The 19443-nt window shown below is 38.7% G+C and overlaps 1 protein-coding gene and 1 long non-coding RNA gene across 3 annotated transcripts in view; one reads left to right on the forward strand and one right to left on the reverse strand.

Moving 5' to 3' along the window:
• Positions 1-19443, forward strand: part of RGS17 (regulator of G protein signaling 17) — a 100976-nt gene that overhangs the window by 66261 nt on the left and 15272 nt on the right. For both annotated transcript variants that reach the window (XM_068550737.1, XM_068550738.1), the window contains exon 2: positions 887-1030. In XM_068550737.1, the coding sequence (XP_068406838.1) occupies positions 912-1030 (119 nt within the window). In that variant the 5' untranslated portion in view covers positions 887-911. The remainder of the gene's footprint in view (positions 1-886; positions 1031-19443) is intronic.
• Positions 12819-19443, reverse strand: part of LOC137769048 (uncharacterized) — a 46425-nt gene continuing 39800 nt past the window's right edge. The window contains exon 5 of the long non-coding RNA XR_011074912.1: positions 12819-13443. This is a non-coding gene — a long non-coding RNA (uncharacterized lncRNA). The remainder of the gene's footprint in view (positions 13444-19443) is intronic.

Consider the following 19443-nt stretch of genomic DNA (forward strand, 5'->3'; position numbering starts at 1 on the left):
GTTCATGCTAAATTTTATATTAGTCTACTAAATAAAACTTTATTTTTTTATCATCAACTAACTCCTAGATCAGTGTTGGTCTTAAAAATCTGTAGCAACTCACTTGGCTGCATTTGTAAAGTCACAGGTAGGGCAGCCTGCACCTCAGTATTTTTCTTATCTACCATGATATATAAATTCCACCAAAATGATTCTGCTGGATTTGATAACTTTTTAGTCTTTCCACGGTTATCTACTAAATGAAAATAAATTTTGAGCAGTGCAGGACAGGGAGGTGATGCCTTTGCTACAGGGACACCTAACACAGAGTAAGGCATTTTGCCCATATTATCAAGAGAAGGCCCCTGGACGGTGAGCCAGAGTACCAAAAAGGAGATTGTATGTTTTAAAAGGAGATGAGAGAGGACCAAAAACAAACTGTTCTTCACCATGTTATAGAGTTAGAAACCTTGCAGCAATGATTTGTAAAGCTCAAATAACTGTATTGTAAATAATAGCAGAGAAACGAGTTATTCATACCCCCATAACCATTTAAAGGTGTTCATAAAGGCAAGCAGGTGTAATCATCCTTGAGTACAGAAGGAAGTTAAAAATAAATTTTCAAACCTTATCATATTTACCTTGCCAACTGATTCTGATTACGTGGCAACACTTACCAAGATTGTATGTAGCAGATAATGGTAGAAGTTTGTTCCCAAAGTTTTTAGAATATTCGCCTTAAAAAATTTCTGGGGAATTTTCAACTTGACTGCTAAAGCTTATTCATGTTTACCTTTTCTCAAACTATCTTTTCCTGACCCCTCAATTAACGTATGCTTCCTTCAGCATAGGCGACTTAACCCTTGTCATAATTTTTTCAGACCTTATGTTTTCTCTCTTCTTTCAGCCAGTTGGGCACTGCAGTAGCTGAAATGCGAAAAAGGCAACAGCCACAGAATGAAGCAACACCTGCTGTGTCTCAAGCACCTGGAAACCAGAGGCCCAACAACACGTGTTGCTTTTGTTGGTGCTGTTGCTGCAGCTGCTCCTGGTATGTCTTCTTATCTGTGTGACACCACACCTGAGCTGGGTCATAACTGGCGTGAACATGCACGTCAGCTCTTGGGACCATAGAAACTTCTCAATCTGTCTTTTTTTCTTCCTTTACAAGTAGGAATTACTGGAAATGATCGTTGGTTTAATGCACACATTTCCATAAGCAAAATATAATATTTTCTCAGAATCTACACTGAAATTGGTAGTAAGGTAAAGAATGAAAAATTGTTTTATATCATGGTTTTCTCCATCCATGCTTCTTAAAGGTATGGGGAAAAATAAGATTAAGGCTATGTATTTACTGAACAGTAAACAACATTCTCCCATGTTACAGAAGGTGCAAGAACACTAAGATAATCTCTAGTAGTATTGTATGTAGTATTCAGGGTAGTGTTTTAGTTCTCTGCTGTTCCATGGGGGTGTTGATTGTTCCGTCACAGAGTTGGGTGGCAACTTCAGCCACAGACTCCTGAAAAGGACAGAAAAAGAAGTGCCGCAGACTCGTGTCCACAGATCTAAAAGGCCAGGGGCTATGATGGGTGTGAAGGCCAAGTCCGTTCATTAAAAACTCTGAACTTAGAGCCAGAGAACCTGCTTTCTATTGTGGTTTTGTCACTGACAGGCTCTGGGACATCAGACAAAGTTGTAATCTCTGTTTTTTGGTTATCTCACTGGCAAAGTGATGAAGAGTCAGACAAGTTGGTTTTCAACGTCCCGTCTCATACTAAATGTCCATGGTTCAGGCACCTTAGAAAACCTGCTCTAGTTCCAAATTCCCAAAGTCTTCAAATAAGATAATCAGTGAGACCCAGAGTGCTGAGATTTACAAAGATGAGATTCCTCGGGGGGGAGCGGGGGAATGCTAGACTTAATGGAATGTCCAGAGAACCGTTTCAGGGTACTGTAAGACCCAATTCACAGGTGGATCTTTTGGGTTAGCAGTGGTCTCCTGGATCTCCATGACCTGTTTCAAAACCCTAAAGAAAGGCCCAGATGCTTGAGTCATCTTCTCACACATGATCTCTACAGTTTCTCAATGTCCATATTATGATGGTTGGTGTTATGATATGGTGGCATAATGTTCTATCACAGCGGCCAAAAGAGAAGATGAAATATGTAATGCTCCAGTGGCAGCCTTGGTGTTGAACAAGCTCTGAGCTCTCTAGGAAACTTCATTTCCAGAAAAACCATCCGATATTGTAGCAATCTGGAACGTTTAAAGTAGTTTTTATAAATATCAAAATTGCTTCCCAGATGATGATTCTTTTTTGGGGAAAGTCATGTACGATTCCTTTTTCTTTCATTCTTAAGCCTCAAATTCAGCATTTCAGATGGAGGCAACAGAGTCCTAGAGGAGAGAACTATTTCAATGCAACTGTGTAATATTTTTCTGTCTCATTCCTCAAGAGATCAGCTAGCTCTGGTCTTAATCCGTGAAATACGGGATAGTGACTTAATATGGTGGTTCTGAAATCAGACTGCCTGGGTTCAAATTCTTCATCTTTCACTATTTGTTTGACCTTCAGCAAGTTGCTTAGTGTCTTCAGATTCCTCATCTATCAAATGACAGTAATAAGAATCCCTACCTCATAAGATTGCTTTAAACATTAAATGAAGTAAAACACATACAAGCTGAGAACAGTGCCTGACCCACAGTATGCATTTAATAAGAGTTAGTTACTGGGCTATTGAACACTTCATATTGGGAAAATAAAATCTCTTTAAAGAAGATCTGGCTTCAAATCATGTATATTTATTTTCAAAGATCAGCTTGTAGATACAATACAAAAAATTATCTTGGAAAGGAAAGCTATTTTATTTTGAGTTTCATATGAAACATCGCAAATATATTGTTACATCGTGTTGAGGATTATATTTCTATTTCTCACTTGCTCTACGCCGTGTTCCAGTAATTAGTATGTGATTTTGTTTGCCTGCAAAAACTTATTTCTGAATTGCTTCAGGATTAAAACACCAAACACTGAAGTTTTTTTGTGCAATATTTGCTGTCAAACAGATGTGTAGTGAGATTTGCTTTTATCTGTCCTACAGATATTTAGCAAGACTTGCTTTTATTAATTCTTAAAGTGCACATTAAATAACAAAATAGTCAACGTGAGCTCGTGAGCATCAGATTGTCACAGAACACAGACTATGGATGGAGAACAAAACAGCTTTTGGAAGCTGCATTAACTCTCCACACGTCTAGGGTGACAGGTATTTGGACCCTAAACACATGGTGCCTTGGATGCATGTTCTATTAGTTCTAGACGAGAGAGTAGCGTTAAGAACTATGGTTGCTAATAATGAGTCATGGACACTCAAGTCCAGGCCATAAAATGCAGAGTCTGTAAACGTATGTCTTCTTTATATGATAAATGATAGGTAAGGTAATTTCTAATGTAAGCAACTATTTAAAAAAAAAAGAATGAAAGTTAAATTGCATTTTAATTGTAACTCTGTTATCTCAGTATAAATGGAGATGTCCTTTACACATGCATTTTTAGAGTATCATAATTTTTGCATTTTGAGTTTAAGGGAAAAAAATCGTAAAGTCTTATTAGAGTGGAAAAAAAAAAAGAAAGAAATCAATGTTCTTCAAATTTTCCAGGCTAGGGGAAAAGAGTATAACAAAAAGAAACATTAAAAAAATGTAATTTAGGGACAAAAAATTAGAAATAAAAGTATGAAGTAACTGTCGTTCGTAAATAGGAATAGTTGTCATGTAGCTGATTTTACCTCCTTTTAAGGAAATAGAGTGCTAAGAAAATAAATTTCTATATCTAGTAATAAATATAAATACCTCACTCAAGCCTCACGTTATGGGTTTTAAAACAACTTAGTATTTTCCTCAAATTTGCATTTCTCATTCATATTTCATCATCAGCTCCTCTCTCGTGTTTAAATTTATTCCTGCCTTTATAAAATTACCACTATGCTTTATTTTGGGTGGTGATACAGAGCATAAATACATAACTGCTGAATAGTTCCACAGTTTCCTTCAAAAATCTCAAAAGTTAGGATTACTTCACGATGTCCTCTATCCCTGCCAAGGAACTACTTCCTTCCCCAAATCCATCTATCTCCCTTTTCTCCCCAGAGCCCTCCATTTCAAGAAGAGAAAGCAAAGGAAAGAGGTTTAGACCATTTAACCTGTGTTACACAAATAAGTCATGGATGCCCGAGTCTTGGCCATCAAGCAGACAGTCTGTAAACTTGCAAGCCCTTCTACACATGGGACAAAGCTGTTCCCAAACAGGAGAGCTTTGTCAAGATCACGTGTCTAGAGATTCAGAATTGTCAAAACAATGTTCCCCTTATATCAGGATTCAAAGAGAATGACCTGCCTCTTCAGGTCGTTAACCCTCTTCCCTTTTCTTTATGAGAAAGAAACCTTTTAAAGATGTGGGATCCTCGCAAAACTGCCGACAGTGTGAATCCATGAGGTGGTTCAGACGCCTGTGAAAGTGTGTCGGAAACCAGAAATTGCGTTGTGCTCACAAAACAAGGTGCCACAAAAAGGAGGTAGAAAGGGAGAGCTTCCAAAATGCATTGCGAGCTTAAACCTAATTTCCAAATTGTCCCATGAACCCTCCTCTCCTAACATCAGAGGTTAAACTAAAATAACCCAGAGTATTTTTTTCAAGGAAATCTCTGGCTGCTAATCCACTTCTGCTTTAATTCCTCGTTGCTCCCAGGGGTATCCTGGCAAGCAAAACAGATTGCTATGTTTACTTATAAAAAATGAGAACTCAACAGACTTCAGATACCATGCCTCCAAAACGTTCCATTGGCTTCTCAAGCTGCTGCATGGTGGTGAGGGGATCACCGGGGTGGGGCAAGCCTCAGGCTCCCCACCTGCAGTTTCCAAGGGAATGGTTCTCTCTTTCGCTACTTTACTTACTAGATTAGTGTATAAGCTTTTGTTTGGAAGAGAAAAATGTCCTCACTTAAAAACTAATGTTCAGAAGACTCTGTGTCTCATTTTACAGATAAGGCAACTGAAGACTTGCCTACTGTCACTAAGCTCATTAACGACAGAAGTGGGACTAAAATGCAAGTCTCTTAATATCCCAGTCCATTGTTTTGTCCATTTTAAGAGAACACTTCCAAACTTTTCATTTCCAGGCTGGATATGAACCGTTTCCAAAGCTTTTTACTTGGCAAACTCTTCAAGAATTATATTAAGTAACACTTTTCAAATGGAATTCACGATCCCATGCACTACTATGTATTGCCTACAAGATTTGGTCCACTGCATCGGATGGTCTCCATTCTTCTCGGGAGAAATTGGTCAGAACATTAGTACATTAAATAGCCCTGTGAAAGCTAAAATTGTCTCCCTTTTGACACGTTAGTTTCCAGACCATGGAACAGATCTGACTAAGTAAACTTTAAGCACTTCATAAACATACTTTTGGTTGCCCCTCCCTCCATTTTTAACAAGTACCACAGCCTCTATAATTCAAAACAGTGCAAAAATAATGTCCTATTTTATCCTCTGACACTGTCACACTTTAGCTCTTTGCCAGTGGAAACACTAAAACGCATGCTTTAAAAGCCAAAGGATATTTTTTGAAAGGAAAAACAAAATCCGCGTCTGCTCCATGGTAAAGAAACCACCCCCTGGAAATAAATCTGCTCACACATGCAAGCTGAATCATTTCATCTAAGGCACCAGTGAAGAAGCAGTCTTTTCTCAAGCTGTCACCCTCAGAGACCTGATTCATCTCACATGGGAGCACAACTTATCTGCATAGGATTTCCAAAGGACGTGTAACCAGACCATCAAAAATATCACTTACAAAGAACTCTAGTTTTGAAAACTCTATCTCACCATGTCATAGGTAAAATTTTTCAGTAGTTTCTATAACTTACACAATCTTTTAAACGCACACAATCAGAAGACATGTACCAAAATGAACCCAGGTTTCCCAGGCCATATACACAAAACCAAAAATTGGACGTTGGCACAATGGACCATCTCTATGTCATGCACTTGTTTATTCACTCCTTTACAGCTGACTGAACGCTAATTATTGCCTGGTACTGTTGATGTCATTAGCTTTCACCAGATTCTCCCTGCCTCTACATTGACAGGGAACAAATGCTCAATAAGCAACTGAACATGAACATGAACATTTGGTTTACTCCCCAGGTCACCCTCCAGAAAAGTTTAGGATTCAAGCTGCCTCTGCCAATAGAATGCCTCGACCCTTTTCCAAGGAAGGCACACCATTCTTCTTTTTTTAATTTTATTGGAGTAGAGTTGATTTACAATGTTGTGTTAGTTTCAGGTGTACAGCATAGTGATTCAGTTATACATATACATATATTCATTCTTTTTCAGATTCTTTTCCCATTTAGGTTATTACAGAATACTGAGTAGAGTTCTCTGTGCTCTACAGAATACTGAGTAGAGTTCTCTGTGCTCTACAGTAAGTCCTTGTTGGTTATCTGTTTTATATATAGTAGTGTTTGTATGTTCATCCCAAGCTCCTAATTTACCCCTCCCCCCTATGTTTCCCCTTTGGTAACCATAAGTTTGTTTTCAAAATCTGTATGTTTCTGTTTTGTAAATAAGTTCATTTATATCATTTATTTTAAAATTAGGTTCCACAAATGAGTAATATCGTATAATACTTGTCTTTCTCTGACTTACTTCACTTAGTATGATAATCTCTAGGTCCGTTCATGTTGCTGCAAATGGCATTATTCTGTTCTTTTTTATGGCTGAGTAATATTCCATTGTATATATGAACCACATCTTCTTTATCCCTTCCTTTTGACTCTGTGTTTACTGTAAATGTACATCTTTTCTGAGTGTCACATTGCAGTGCTCAGACCATCAATGGAAAAATGGATGTGAAGAAAACAAAAGACTAGATGAAAATGTTATACCCAATTTTATTTAAGAGAGTAGAAAGAACCAAAACAGAATGGAGAAAGAAGATTAAATTAATTCCAGCTAGAAGAAAGCAAGAGCCAGCCACGAAGGTCAGGCAGCTCACAGCCAGTGGAAGCGAGGTCGGGGAGGAACCAAGGACGTGTCCTGCTGGCTGTCTCGAGGACACCTGCAGGGTCACCTCTGTCGATTCCCGTGAGGTGGAAGGTCAGAAGGAGAGGGAAGTGTCCAAGTGTGAGGAGCCTGGTGAGGGATTGCAGAGCTGAGGGAGGGGGAGGGGGGAGTGGAGAAGGGGAAAGTCAGAGAGCGGAAGCCTCAGTGGATGTGGAAGGGGAACGCCACCCCCCGCCTGGCCCTGTGGTGAGTGGAGAGGAGCCGCCTCGGAGAGACGGAGTGCCAGGTGGGGCAGGGAGAGGACGTGGGCCTTACCAGGTCGAGATGTAGGAGAGTTCTGACGTGGAAAGGGCGTTCCAAAGAAAACAAAGATGGGTCCTCAGGAGGGGAGAGGATGGATGGTGAGAGGACCCTCGCTCTGTGAAGAAGCCCAGAATTCTAAAGTGACAGGAGGAAACAGACTGTAGGCGAAGAGGCTGGGCAGTGCGTCCAAGGACAGCACTTGGCACCGAGACTTGAGTGCCGTCCACGGGCCCACATACGCCAGTTGGCTTCAAGTCATTTCAGGGTCAGATCCGGGGAGGATCTCTCAATCTCGGCTGACTCACTGTATGTCATGATGGGGTGGGTGAGGGCCATCTGGGTCTCAAAGGGCAGGATGTGGTGGAGCTTCTCAATGACCTTGGCAGTGGGCCGGTGTGCTGGTCATCCCCATGGCCACGCTTCCCTCTGCCCTGGACAAGCCTGCACACTTGGGGGGCCGGTCTGGTGCCCAACTCACCGTGCTGGTTTTCATACTAGTGACTCTCCCTCTGTTTGACATGCATTTTTGTTTTTTAGGTGAAGGCCTTCAGTAAAATTATGTTATATGGATTTTATAGTGGAATTCACAGCCATTCATATCAGTCAGTTGGCACTGGGCCTTTTCCTAAACGTATACTAAAGTTTTAAAATAACTAAAAGTATATTTTGGCTTATAACATAATATTTGGCACATAGTAGGTGTTTAATGAATAATAAGGTGTTGAATGGTTGATGGAATTTGGATTTTCCAATTGAGTCTACTTTATAAAATATGGAAATTTGTATCACAGATTTTGTTTTTCAAAAATTACAGGTATATTCTCCTATCATTAGCATAATGACGTGACAGCTAATACGCGTTAGGGAACCACCAGATTTCTTCTTATGCACCATGTTCTTCATTCCCCTGTGTGTGTGTGTGTGTGTGTGTGTGTGTGTGTGTGTGTTAGTAGCAGTACTAGTAGTGCTAGCAGTTAGTAGTAGAGAAAGGCCAGGATTCCAGGAGGGAGTGCTAAAATCTAGTTAGTACTACTGGGATATAAAGTCAAGAAGGACAAAATAGAAGACTAGAGAGACAATGACAAGTAATAAAATGCCTTTTATGGCATATTAAGAAGTTAAGACTTTACACCTTTTTTGGTTATGGTAAGTGACTGAACATGATTAAGTAACAAGGGGACAAAGTCCATTTTATGTTTTAAGTATATCCCTGTGGAGACCATGGAAAGTGTGTGGAAGGACAGGACAGAAACAGGAAGCATGTTAGAAGACTTCTGTAATAGTCTCGGTGAAAGATGCAAGGGGCTCAAAATTAAAGGTGATTAAAAGGAATGGAGAGATTCCAGTTTCAAGAAAAAGGAAGTACTGTCAAGAATTTGCAGTAGACGTAAAGGAGAAGGGAAGGATAACGCCATTGCTTTGCTTGAGGGGCCGGGTTGATGGTAAGCCCATCAGATGAGAGAATGCTGGAACAGGAGGTGGTTTAGGCCAGGATAGGATGGTGGGTTGGGCTCGCTCCGTGTGTGGTACCCAAGGACTGGCTGTGGAAATGATTTTGAAGCTTGCAGGGCATGTCTTGATTAGATATAACAATCAGGGAGTCATTAGCATACAATATACAGGAGATAAAGAGGATGGCCCAGCATGAAGAGCAGTGAGATACAGGCTGAAACCTCAAATAAAATCCTTAAACCCACTACTGGGCATATATCCAGAGAAAACTATAATTCAAAAAGACACATGCACCCCAATGTTCATTGCAGCTCTATTTACAATAGCCAGGACATGGAAGCAACCTAAATGTCCATCAACAGAGGAATGGCTAAAGAAGATGTCGTACATATATACAATGGAATATTAGTCAGCCATAAAAAGGAATGAAATTGGGTCATTTGTAGAGACGTGGATGGACCTAGAGACTGTCATACAGAGTGAAGTAAGTCAGGAGGAGAAAAACAAATATCGTATATTAACGCATATATGTGGAATCTAAGAAAATGGTATAGATGATCTTATTTGCAAAGCAGAAATAGAGACACAGACATAGAGAACAAACGTATGGATGGATACCAGGGGGGAAGCAGGGAGTGGGATGAATTGGGAGATGGGGATTGACATATATACACTATTGATACTAAGTATAAAATAGATAACTAATGAGAACCTACTGTATCTCACAGGGAACTCAGTGCTCTGCGGGGACCTAAATGGGAAGGAAATCCAAAAAAGAGGGGATATATGTATACATACAGCTGATTCACTTTGCTGTACAGCAGAAACTAACACAATGTTGTAAAGCAATTATACTCCAATAAAAATAAAAATTTTTAAAAAGCCTTTAAAGAGAAAGCAGTGCAGCTCTGCAAACACAGAATGCAGAGACTAGACAGTCTGGGAGGTAACGTATAAAACACACCACTGGGCTTGCACAGAAGCCCAGACAGTAAAGAGTTTCACACAGAAGGGAATGATGGATGTTGCAAACACACCAAGGAGGTCTGATGGGATAAGAATCATAAAACTTCTTGTCATCTGGCCTACCAGGAAGTTATCAGTGAACTCTGTGAGAATCAAGCATCTCCTTAAGGTGCACGAGGAAGAAGAATTTGGAGAGAAAAGCTGCTGAGTGCAGCCCTTTTCAAAGGCACTGAGACACCCTGATCTTTGGGGATGAAGATTCAAGTTGGGGGAAGCCAGCGTTCCCTTTCTGACTTAATCAAAGCAAATTATTCAATTTCTAAAACAATGTGAAATCCAGCCCTTCTAAATCCTGGCCAAATGTATTAGCTATCTGGACAAAGTTTAAGAACTGCCCACCCATCCCAGCCTCTGCAAATCAATAATAATACAAAAAGTGAGGTTATGACATTTTGCTACCCCTAACCTATCTATAAAATGTCATAGTTGTGCTACATCTGATTGAGATTAATATTAATTATTTTCATCTCTCTCACTGGAACTCTTTATTAGTCCTTTTAAGCCTAACCTATTTAGGTCTAGGCCTGGTAGACCTATTAAAATCTGCCTGATGTTTTAGGACATCACCCAAGAATTACTAATTACTTGTCAGATAAGACAATAAAATCCACTTCTAGCAAATATGAAGTTGATTGTATAATAATTCTGCTTCATTGGGTTTTATAAATATTATAATTTTCGATGCTATAAAATTCATATCTTTGTTTCAGATATCAATATACTATATATTAATGTACATTTCATGCCTGGGAGCATGTGCTCCTAAGTATAAAGCAAATTTCTGCCATTGCTACTTTTCTGTATACAGAAACATAGATTATTTAAAAGCACAAAACCCTTTTAATTGACCAATTTCATAAGTAGTAGTTGAATAATAACTTCATATGTTTCATTGTAAATAGATGTGGTCTTGCCATATTTAAAGATTTCACACAAATTCTAATAACATGCCTTCCTCATATAAAGCCTACTTTCAAGAGGCAGCACTGGGGAGGGAAGAAAACCACACTGGAATTAGACCTGGATCCATCTCAGTTTCATAACACATAACTGTGAAATGTTTGGCAAGCTGCTCAAGCTCTCTGAGCTTTAGTTTCTTCATCTGTAAGATGGGATTCACAACAGTTACTTTAGGGTTCAGTTTCTTTCAGGAACCCCTGAATAATCCTTTATCGATAGATATTATTTGCAAGTCTCAGGCTGAAAGGAAATTACCAGACTTTGGCCACTGTACGCTTAGCATGTTCTATTTCCATGTTGTCAGTTAATGTAACAGAACCTGCTTTCTGCATTCGGTATCCCTGGCCCTTTCTCCCCAACTCTCACATGAACCAGCACAGGTATAACTCAGCATTCCTGGAGCATGGACCACACACTCATTGATACACAGAGTGATGTGAGTTCATCATATCCTGGGGTTAAGTCTCCCCACAGATCAGGATTGTTGCCTTCAATCATAGTTGTTCTCAAGGATGCTCCCACCTCATCCCAAACATATTCACACACACAGTAACTGGAAAATCCCTGGGGAAGAATGAATGGGTGGATGGGTAAGTGACCCTGCCAGCAAGCAGATGTTTTTCTGAGTCAACTGCTAGGGTTTTAACCTTTTCATTGTCCTTTTTAGAATAGAGACACAAGTTAACTAAAGCTAGAAGCTTGAGCTCCAACTTAACTGATGCATTTAAAGATCTGGATGATTACATGCCATTTTAATAACAGTGTCTACTAACTAAATAAAAGTCCATTTGGCTTTTTCGCATCCAAGATATTTGCTTTCCCACAAAAGCATCCACTAACTTAATTATGACTTACAGGGAAAATTACAGTGGGTTGAAGGAAGAGCTTAAAATAGGATTTCAGTCAACCTGAGAACTGAAGTAGAGGATTCTATTGATTGGTGTATGTTATAGAAAGTACATCTAAATATTCAATCCTATAATTCTCTTAATGTTAAGGGGGAAAAAAAGAAATTCTATATATGCCAAATAGGAGGCTTTGGTTATTTAACTGAACATCAGCTGACATAGTAGATCCAGATTTTAACCAGGTAATAACTTGTTAAATGCAGTTGGCATTCTAAACCAAATGAATGTCCATGAACCTAAAATACGTGGCTTAGAGTTTGAAATAAAAATTTAATACCAATAGAAAAAGGGAGTTTGGGAAACCCATCTTTTCCAACAAAAGCATGTATAGAGGGAAATTGGTAGCAAAGAGGGCGAGTATGAAAAGACGAAGTGATTTTGTTTTCAGTTTCCCTGCAGCAAAAGAAGCAATTAACGTTTACATACAACCCAAACTGGGACTGAAATCGTTTGGAGAATCCACTTTCACAGTGGCTCTTTGAAAACATTGGAAATAACAAAAAAATTTCCTGCCTGTTGGTAGCTAAAAACCTTTTCTAATTAACTTGTTCTAAGAATGTATCACCCAAGATCTATATTACCCCAGCAAGAGACATAATTAGAGTTCAAACAGCTTATTATTGGAAAGGATAACTACGATGTTAATAGGATTATGCCTGACCCTTTTTTAAGACTAAAGTATTCCTAAATTAAATGACCTAGGGCGGGAAGTATCCAGAACATTTCCTAAATAGCAACAAGGAAAACTGGGTGTAATTATGTACACCTGTCAAGATTAAATTTATCCCTTTTGAGTATATTTCACTCACAGAAAATTTGATGACTCTTTTCAAAGTCCTTAGAAAGATGTAATTATCAAAACCCCATACATATAAGAATAGATTTTTTTTCCAAATAAGGGTAAACTTAGAAACTTTTTCAGTTTTATTGAGTTGACTAAAATATTATATTTATAAAGGCAACATAGCCCTCTAGTGGACAGATTTTTAATAGCGGGTTATTTTACTTCTGCTAGGCTTTAAATCTATAAAATAAAAGCTTAAACGAAATGAAACACTTGTTTTATAATATATGATACATGATTATGAAAAATAGGAGGAGTACTTCTAGGGGCAATGTTTATTGAGGCAAGTGTTGAATAACATTTCCAGACACATTTCTAACCACCATTCCCATCCTTACACACCCCAGTCAAAACCAACCTGTTCTACCAAAATGTAGAAATGAAAGAGATAAGGTTCAAGACATAGGTTTGATTATAACTGAGTTTTTATATGTCTGAAGTGGTAGATCGTATGTGGCTACTGTCCCCCCTTCTGCTGCCTTTTTTCTTCCTTTTTATAGTCCTTTCTAAGCAATGCATCAGTGCACCTCTCCTTTCCCTTCTCCCCAAAGTTGTCTTTGCCGGTGGGAGCGAGTTGTACGTCCCAGGGGTGCTCTTTGCAGTAACAACATCTGTTCTGGAGTCATGAGCGGCACCACCTCTTCTTCCCCTTGTCAGGCTTTGTTGTCAAACCTTCTGTAACAGCTCCTTTTCCCCTGGCAATCTCAAGTTCCAGGCAATCAAGAAGTTGCTCCTCACCAATATCTGCTGTATATTCAGTCCTCTGGGCAATACCTCCTGCAGACTGGCAGCTGTGGGGTAATGTTGTTAGAAGGGGCTGTGCCCTCAAGACATGGGTTTGTGATAAGAGGTTTACCCTTTCCAGACATTTAGGAGCAATCCATTTCTTTAAATACCTGAAAAGGTAAAATACCACAAGTAATTCTTCTATATCAAGAGAAGAAGCATTGCACAGCGAAAATGAACCTGAAATAAGAAGTCGGAAGGTGTGAGTTCCATTGCTGGGCCTGATCTGCTTTAGATGTGGGTATTGAGTAAGTCAACCTCGGTGACTGCTTTTTCTTAAATCAGATGGGAATGATTAATAACAAAGCCCCTGCTTACCTTACAGGACTGTTGTGAGGAAGAAATGGTAAGGTGTTGTATGCGGAAGTGTTTTATAATAACAGCACGGTGTAAGTTTTTATTCCCTCTAGTTGAAATAAAAAACTCTTTGATAAACTTGGAATTGTCATTTTAATATGCCACCAATTTGCCCTTCCACTGAATTAAGCATGTGTAATAATTTGCCTTTTTGTCACAAGTGTTTAGTCTTTGCTTTCAACCTTGTGTAGTAGGTCACTACCTTTGTCCCCATTATGAATGGGGAAAATAAAGCTTGGAAAAGCAAAATCGTCGTAAAGGAGATATATTCGAGATCTGGAGTCCACCTCATTGTTTTCTTGGCCCGTTACATAACCACACCTCCCTGACTATTCTAATTTATTGCTTCCATCCTGAAACATCTGATTTGTCCATTTTGCTCTGCATTGATACCATGCATTTTTACAACTTTACACATGATTTTACCCCCTCTGCTTGGCATTCTCCTTGTCTAGGTCTCCATCTGGCAAACACATTTATTTCAACTCTCATTGCAGTGCTCTGTGATACCTGTTTAACTGTCAGAGCTCCTCAGTTTCAGAGCCTCTGTCTTGTTCAGCTTGACTTTCCAACCCAGACACTGTTGCATGAATCAGGTGTCTCATACATATTTGTAAATCGTTGTTGATGCCTAAATACAGCTGCAGTATTATTTTACCATGGTATTTTGACTGAGAAAAATGACACATTTAAAGAATAACTTACCAGACACAGCAACAGTCAGCTCTACCCACCAACAGAGCCTCCCATCAAGCCGCTTAGATAGCCTCAACCACCAGAGGGCAGACAGCAGAAGCAAGAAAAACTACAATCCTGCAGCCTGTGGACCAAAACCCACAGTTACAGAAAGATAGACAAGATGAAAAGGCAGAGGGCTATATATCAGATGAAGGAACAAGAAAAAACCCCCAGAAAAACAACTAAATGAAGTGGAGATAGGCAACCTTCCAGAAAAAGAATTCAGAATAATGATAGTGAAGATGATCCAGGACCTCGGAATAAGAATGGAGGCAAAGATTGAGAAGATGCAAGAAATGATTAACAAAGACCTAGAAGAATTAAAGAACAAACAAACAGAGATGACCAATACAATAACTGAAATGAAAACTACACTAGAAGGAATCAATAGCAGAATACCTGAGGCAGAAGAACGGATAAGTGACCTGGAAGGCAGAATGGTGGAATTCACTGCTGCGGAACAGACTAAAGAAAAAAGAATGAAAAGAAATGAAGACAGCCTAAGAGACCTCTGGGACAACATTAAACGCAACAACATTCGCATTATAGGGGTCCCAGAAGGAGAAGAGAGAGAGAAAGGGCCAGAGAAAATATTTGAAGAGATTATAGTCGAAAACTTCCCTAACATGGGAAAGGAAATAGCCACCCAAGTCCAGGAAGTGCAGAGAGTCCCATACAGGATAAACCCAAGGAGAAACACGCCAAGACACATAGTAATCAAAATGGCAAAAATTAAAGACAAAGAAAAATTATTGAAAGCAGCAAGGGAAAAACGACAAATAACATACAAGGGAACTCCCATAAGGTTAACAGCTGATTTCTCAGCAGAAACTCTACAAGCCAGAAGGGAGTGGCATGATATACTTAAAGTGATGAAAGGGAAGAACCTACAACCAAGATTACTCTACCCGGCAAGGATCTCATTTAGATTTGATGGAGAAATCAAAAGCTTTCCAGACAAGCAAAAGCTAAGAGAATTCAGCACCACCAAACCAGCTCTACAACAAATGCTAAAGGAACTTCTCTAAGTGGGAAACACAAGAGAAGAAAAGGACCTACAAAAACAAACCCAAAACAATTAAGAAAATGGTCATAGGAACATACATATCGATAATTACCTTAAACGTGAATGGATTAAATGCTCCAACCAAAAGACACAGGCTTGCTGAATGGATACAAAAACAAGACCCATATTTATGCTGTCTACAAGAGACCCACTTTAGACCTAGGGACACATACAGACTGAAAGTGAGGGGATGGAAAAAGATATTCCATGCAAATGGAAATCAAAAGAAAGCTGGAGTAGCTATACTCATATCAGATAAAATAGACTTTAAAGTAAAGAATGTTACAAGAGACAAAGAAGGACACTACATAATGATCAAGGGATCAATCCAAGAAGAAGATATAACAATTATAAATATATATGCACCCCACATAGGAGCACCTCAATACATAAGGCAACTGCTAACAGCCATAAAAGAGGAAATCGACAGTAACACAATAATAGTGGGGGACGTTAACACCTCACTTACACCAATGGACAGATCATCCAAAATGAAAATAAATAAGGAAACAGAAGCTTTAAATGACACAATAGACCAGATAGATTTAACTGATATTTATAGGACATTCCATCCAAAAACAGCAGATTACACGTTCTTCTCAAGTGCGCACGGAACATTCTCCAGGATAGATCACATCTTGGGTCACAAATCAAGCCTCAGTAAATTTAAGAAAATTGAAATCATATCAAGCATCTTTTCTGACCACAATGCTATGAGATTAGAAATGAATTACAGGGAAAAAAACGTAAAAAAGACAAACACATGGAGGCTAAACAATACGTTACTAAATAACCAAGAGATCACTGAAGAAATCAAAGAAGAAATCAAAAAATACCTAGAGAGACAAATGACAATGAAAACACGACAACCCAAAACCTATGGGATGCAGCAAAAGCAGTTCTAAGAGGGAAGTTTATAGCTATACAAGCCTACCTCAAGAAACAAGAAAAATCTCAAGTAAACAATCTAACCTTACACCTAAAGAAACTAGAGAAAGAAGAACAAACAAAACCCAAAGTTAGCAGAAGGAAAGAAATCATAAAGATCAGAGCAGAAATAAATGAAATAGAAACAAAGAAAACAATAGCAAAGATCAATAAAACTAAAAGCTGGTTCTTTGAGAAGATAAACAAAATCGATAAGCCATTAGCCAGACTCATCAAGAAAAAGAGGGAGAGGACTCAAATCAATAAAATCAGAAATGAAAAAGGAGAAGTTACAACAGACACTGCAGAAATACAAAGCATCCTAAGAGACTACTACAAGCAACTTTATGCCAACAAAATGGACAACCTGGAAGAAATGGACAAATTCTTAGAAAGGTATAACCTTCCAAGACTGAGCCAGGAAGAAACAGAAAATATGAACAGACCAATCACAAGCAATGAAATTGAAACTGTGATTAAAAATCTTGCAACAAACAAAAGTCCAGGACCAGATGGCTTCACAGGTGAATTCTATCAAACATTTAGAGAAGAGCTAACACCTATCCTTCTCAAACTCTTCCAAAAAATTGCAGAGGAAGGAACACTCCCAAACTCATTCTATGAGGCCGCCATCACCCTGATACCAAAACCGGACAAAGACACTACAAAGAAAGAAAATTACAGACCGATATCACTGATGAATATAGATGCAAAAATCCTCAACAAAATACTAGCAAACAGAATCCAACAACACATTAAAAGGATCATACACCACGATCAAGTGGGATTTATCCCAGGGATGCAAGGATTCTTCAATATACGCAAATCAATCAATGTGATACACCATATTAACAAACTGAAGAAGAAAAACCATATGATCATCTCAATAGATGCAGAAAAAGCTTTTGACAAAATTCAACACCCATTTATGATAAAAACTCTCCAGAAAGTGGGCATAGAGGGAACCTACCTCAACATAATAAAGGCCATATATGACAAACCCACAGCAAACATCATTCTCAATGGTGAAAAACTGAAAGCATTTCCTCTAAGATCAGGAACGAGACAAGGATGTCCACTCTCACCACTATTATTCAACATAGTTCTGGAAGTCCTAGCCACGGCAATCAGAGAAGAAAAAGAAATAAAAGGAATACAAATTGGAAAAGAAGAAGTAAAACTGTCACTGTTTGCGGATGACATGATATTATGCATAGAGAATCCTAAAACTGCTAGAGCTAATTAATGAATATGGTAAAGTTGCAGGATACAAAATTAATGCAGAGAAATCTCTTGCATTCCTATACACTAATGATGAAAAATCTGAAAGAGAAATTATGGAAACACTCCCATTTACCATTGCAACCAAAAGAATAAAATACCTAGGAATAAACCTACCTAGGGAGACAAAAGACCTGTATGCAGAAAACTATAAGACACTGATGAAAGAAATTAAAGATGATACCAACAGATGGAGAGATTATACCATGTTCTTGGATTGGAAGAATCAACATTGTGAAAATGACTATACTACCCAAAGCAATCTACAGATTCAATGCAATCCCTATCAAATTACCAATGGCATTTTTTACGGAACTAGAACAAATCATCTTAAAATTTGTATGGAGACACAAAAGACCCCGAATAGCCAAAGCAGTCTTGAGGGAAAAAAACGGAGCTGGAGGAATCAGACTCCCTGACTTCAGACTATATACTACAAAGCTACAGTAATCAAGACAATATGGTACTGGCACAAAAACAGAAACATAGATCAATGGAACAAGATAGAAAGCCCAGAGATAAACCCACGCACCTATGGTCAACTAATCTATGACAAAGGAGTCAAAGATATACAATGGAGAAAAGACAGTCTCTTCAATAAGTGGTGCTGGGAAAACTGGACAGCTACATGTAAAAGAATGAAATTAGAATACTCCCTAACACCATGCACAAAAATAAACTCAAAATGGATTCGAGACCTAAATATAAGACTGGACACTATAAAACTCTTAGAGGAAAACATAGGAAGAACACTCTTTGACATAAATCACAGCAAGATCTTTTTTGATCCACCTCCTAGAGTAATGGAAATAAAAACAAAAATAAACAAATGGGACCTAATGGAACTTCAAAGCTTTTGCACAGCAAAGGAAACCATAAACAAGACGAAAAGGCAACCCTCAGAATGGGAGAAAATATTTGCAAACGAATCAACGGACAAAGGATTAATCTCCAAAATATATAAACAGCTCATTCAGCTCAATATTAAAGAAACAAACACCCCAATCCAAAAATGGGCAGAAGACCTAAATAGACATTTCTCCAAAGAAGACATACAGACGGCCACGAAGCACATGAAAAGATGCTCAACATCATTAATTATTAGAGAAATGCAAATCAAAACTACAATGAGGTATCACCTCACACCAGTTAGAATGGGCATCATCAGAAAATCTACAAACAACAAATGCTGGGGAGGGTGTGGAGAAAAGGGAACCCTCTTGCACTGTTGGTGGGAATGTAAATTGATACAGCCACTATGGAGAACCGTATGGAGGTTCCTTCAAAAACTAAAAATAGAATTACCATATGACCCAGCAATCCCACTACTGGGCATATACCCAGAGAAAACCGTAATTCAAAAAGACACATGCACCCGAATGTTCATTGCAGCACTATTTACAATAGCCAGGTCATGGAAGCAACCTAAATGCCCATCAGCAGACGAATGGATAAAGAAGATGTGGTACATATATACAATGGAATATTACTCAGCCATAAAAAGGAACGAAATTGAGTCATTTGTTGACACGTGGATGGATCTAGAGACTGTCATACAGAGTGAAGTAAGTCAGAAAGAGAAAAACAAATATCGTATATTAACGCATGTATGTGGAACCTAGAAAAATGGTACAGATGAGCCAGTTTGCAGGGCAGAGGTTGAGACACAGATGTAGAGAATGGACATATGGACACCAAGGGGGGAAAACTGCGGTGGGGTGGGTATGGTGTTGTGCTGAAT

This window comes from Eschrichtius robustus, chromosome 9 (genome assembly GCF_028021215.1).
Source record: "Eschrichtius robustus isolate mEscRob2 chromosome 9, mEscRob2.pri, whole genome shotgun sequence".
Lineage (NCBI taxonomy): Eukaryota > Metazoa > Chordata > Mammalia > Artiodactyla > Eschrichtiidae > Eschrichtius > Eschrichtius robustus.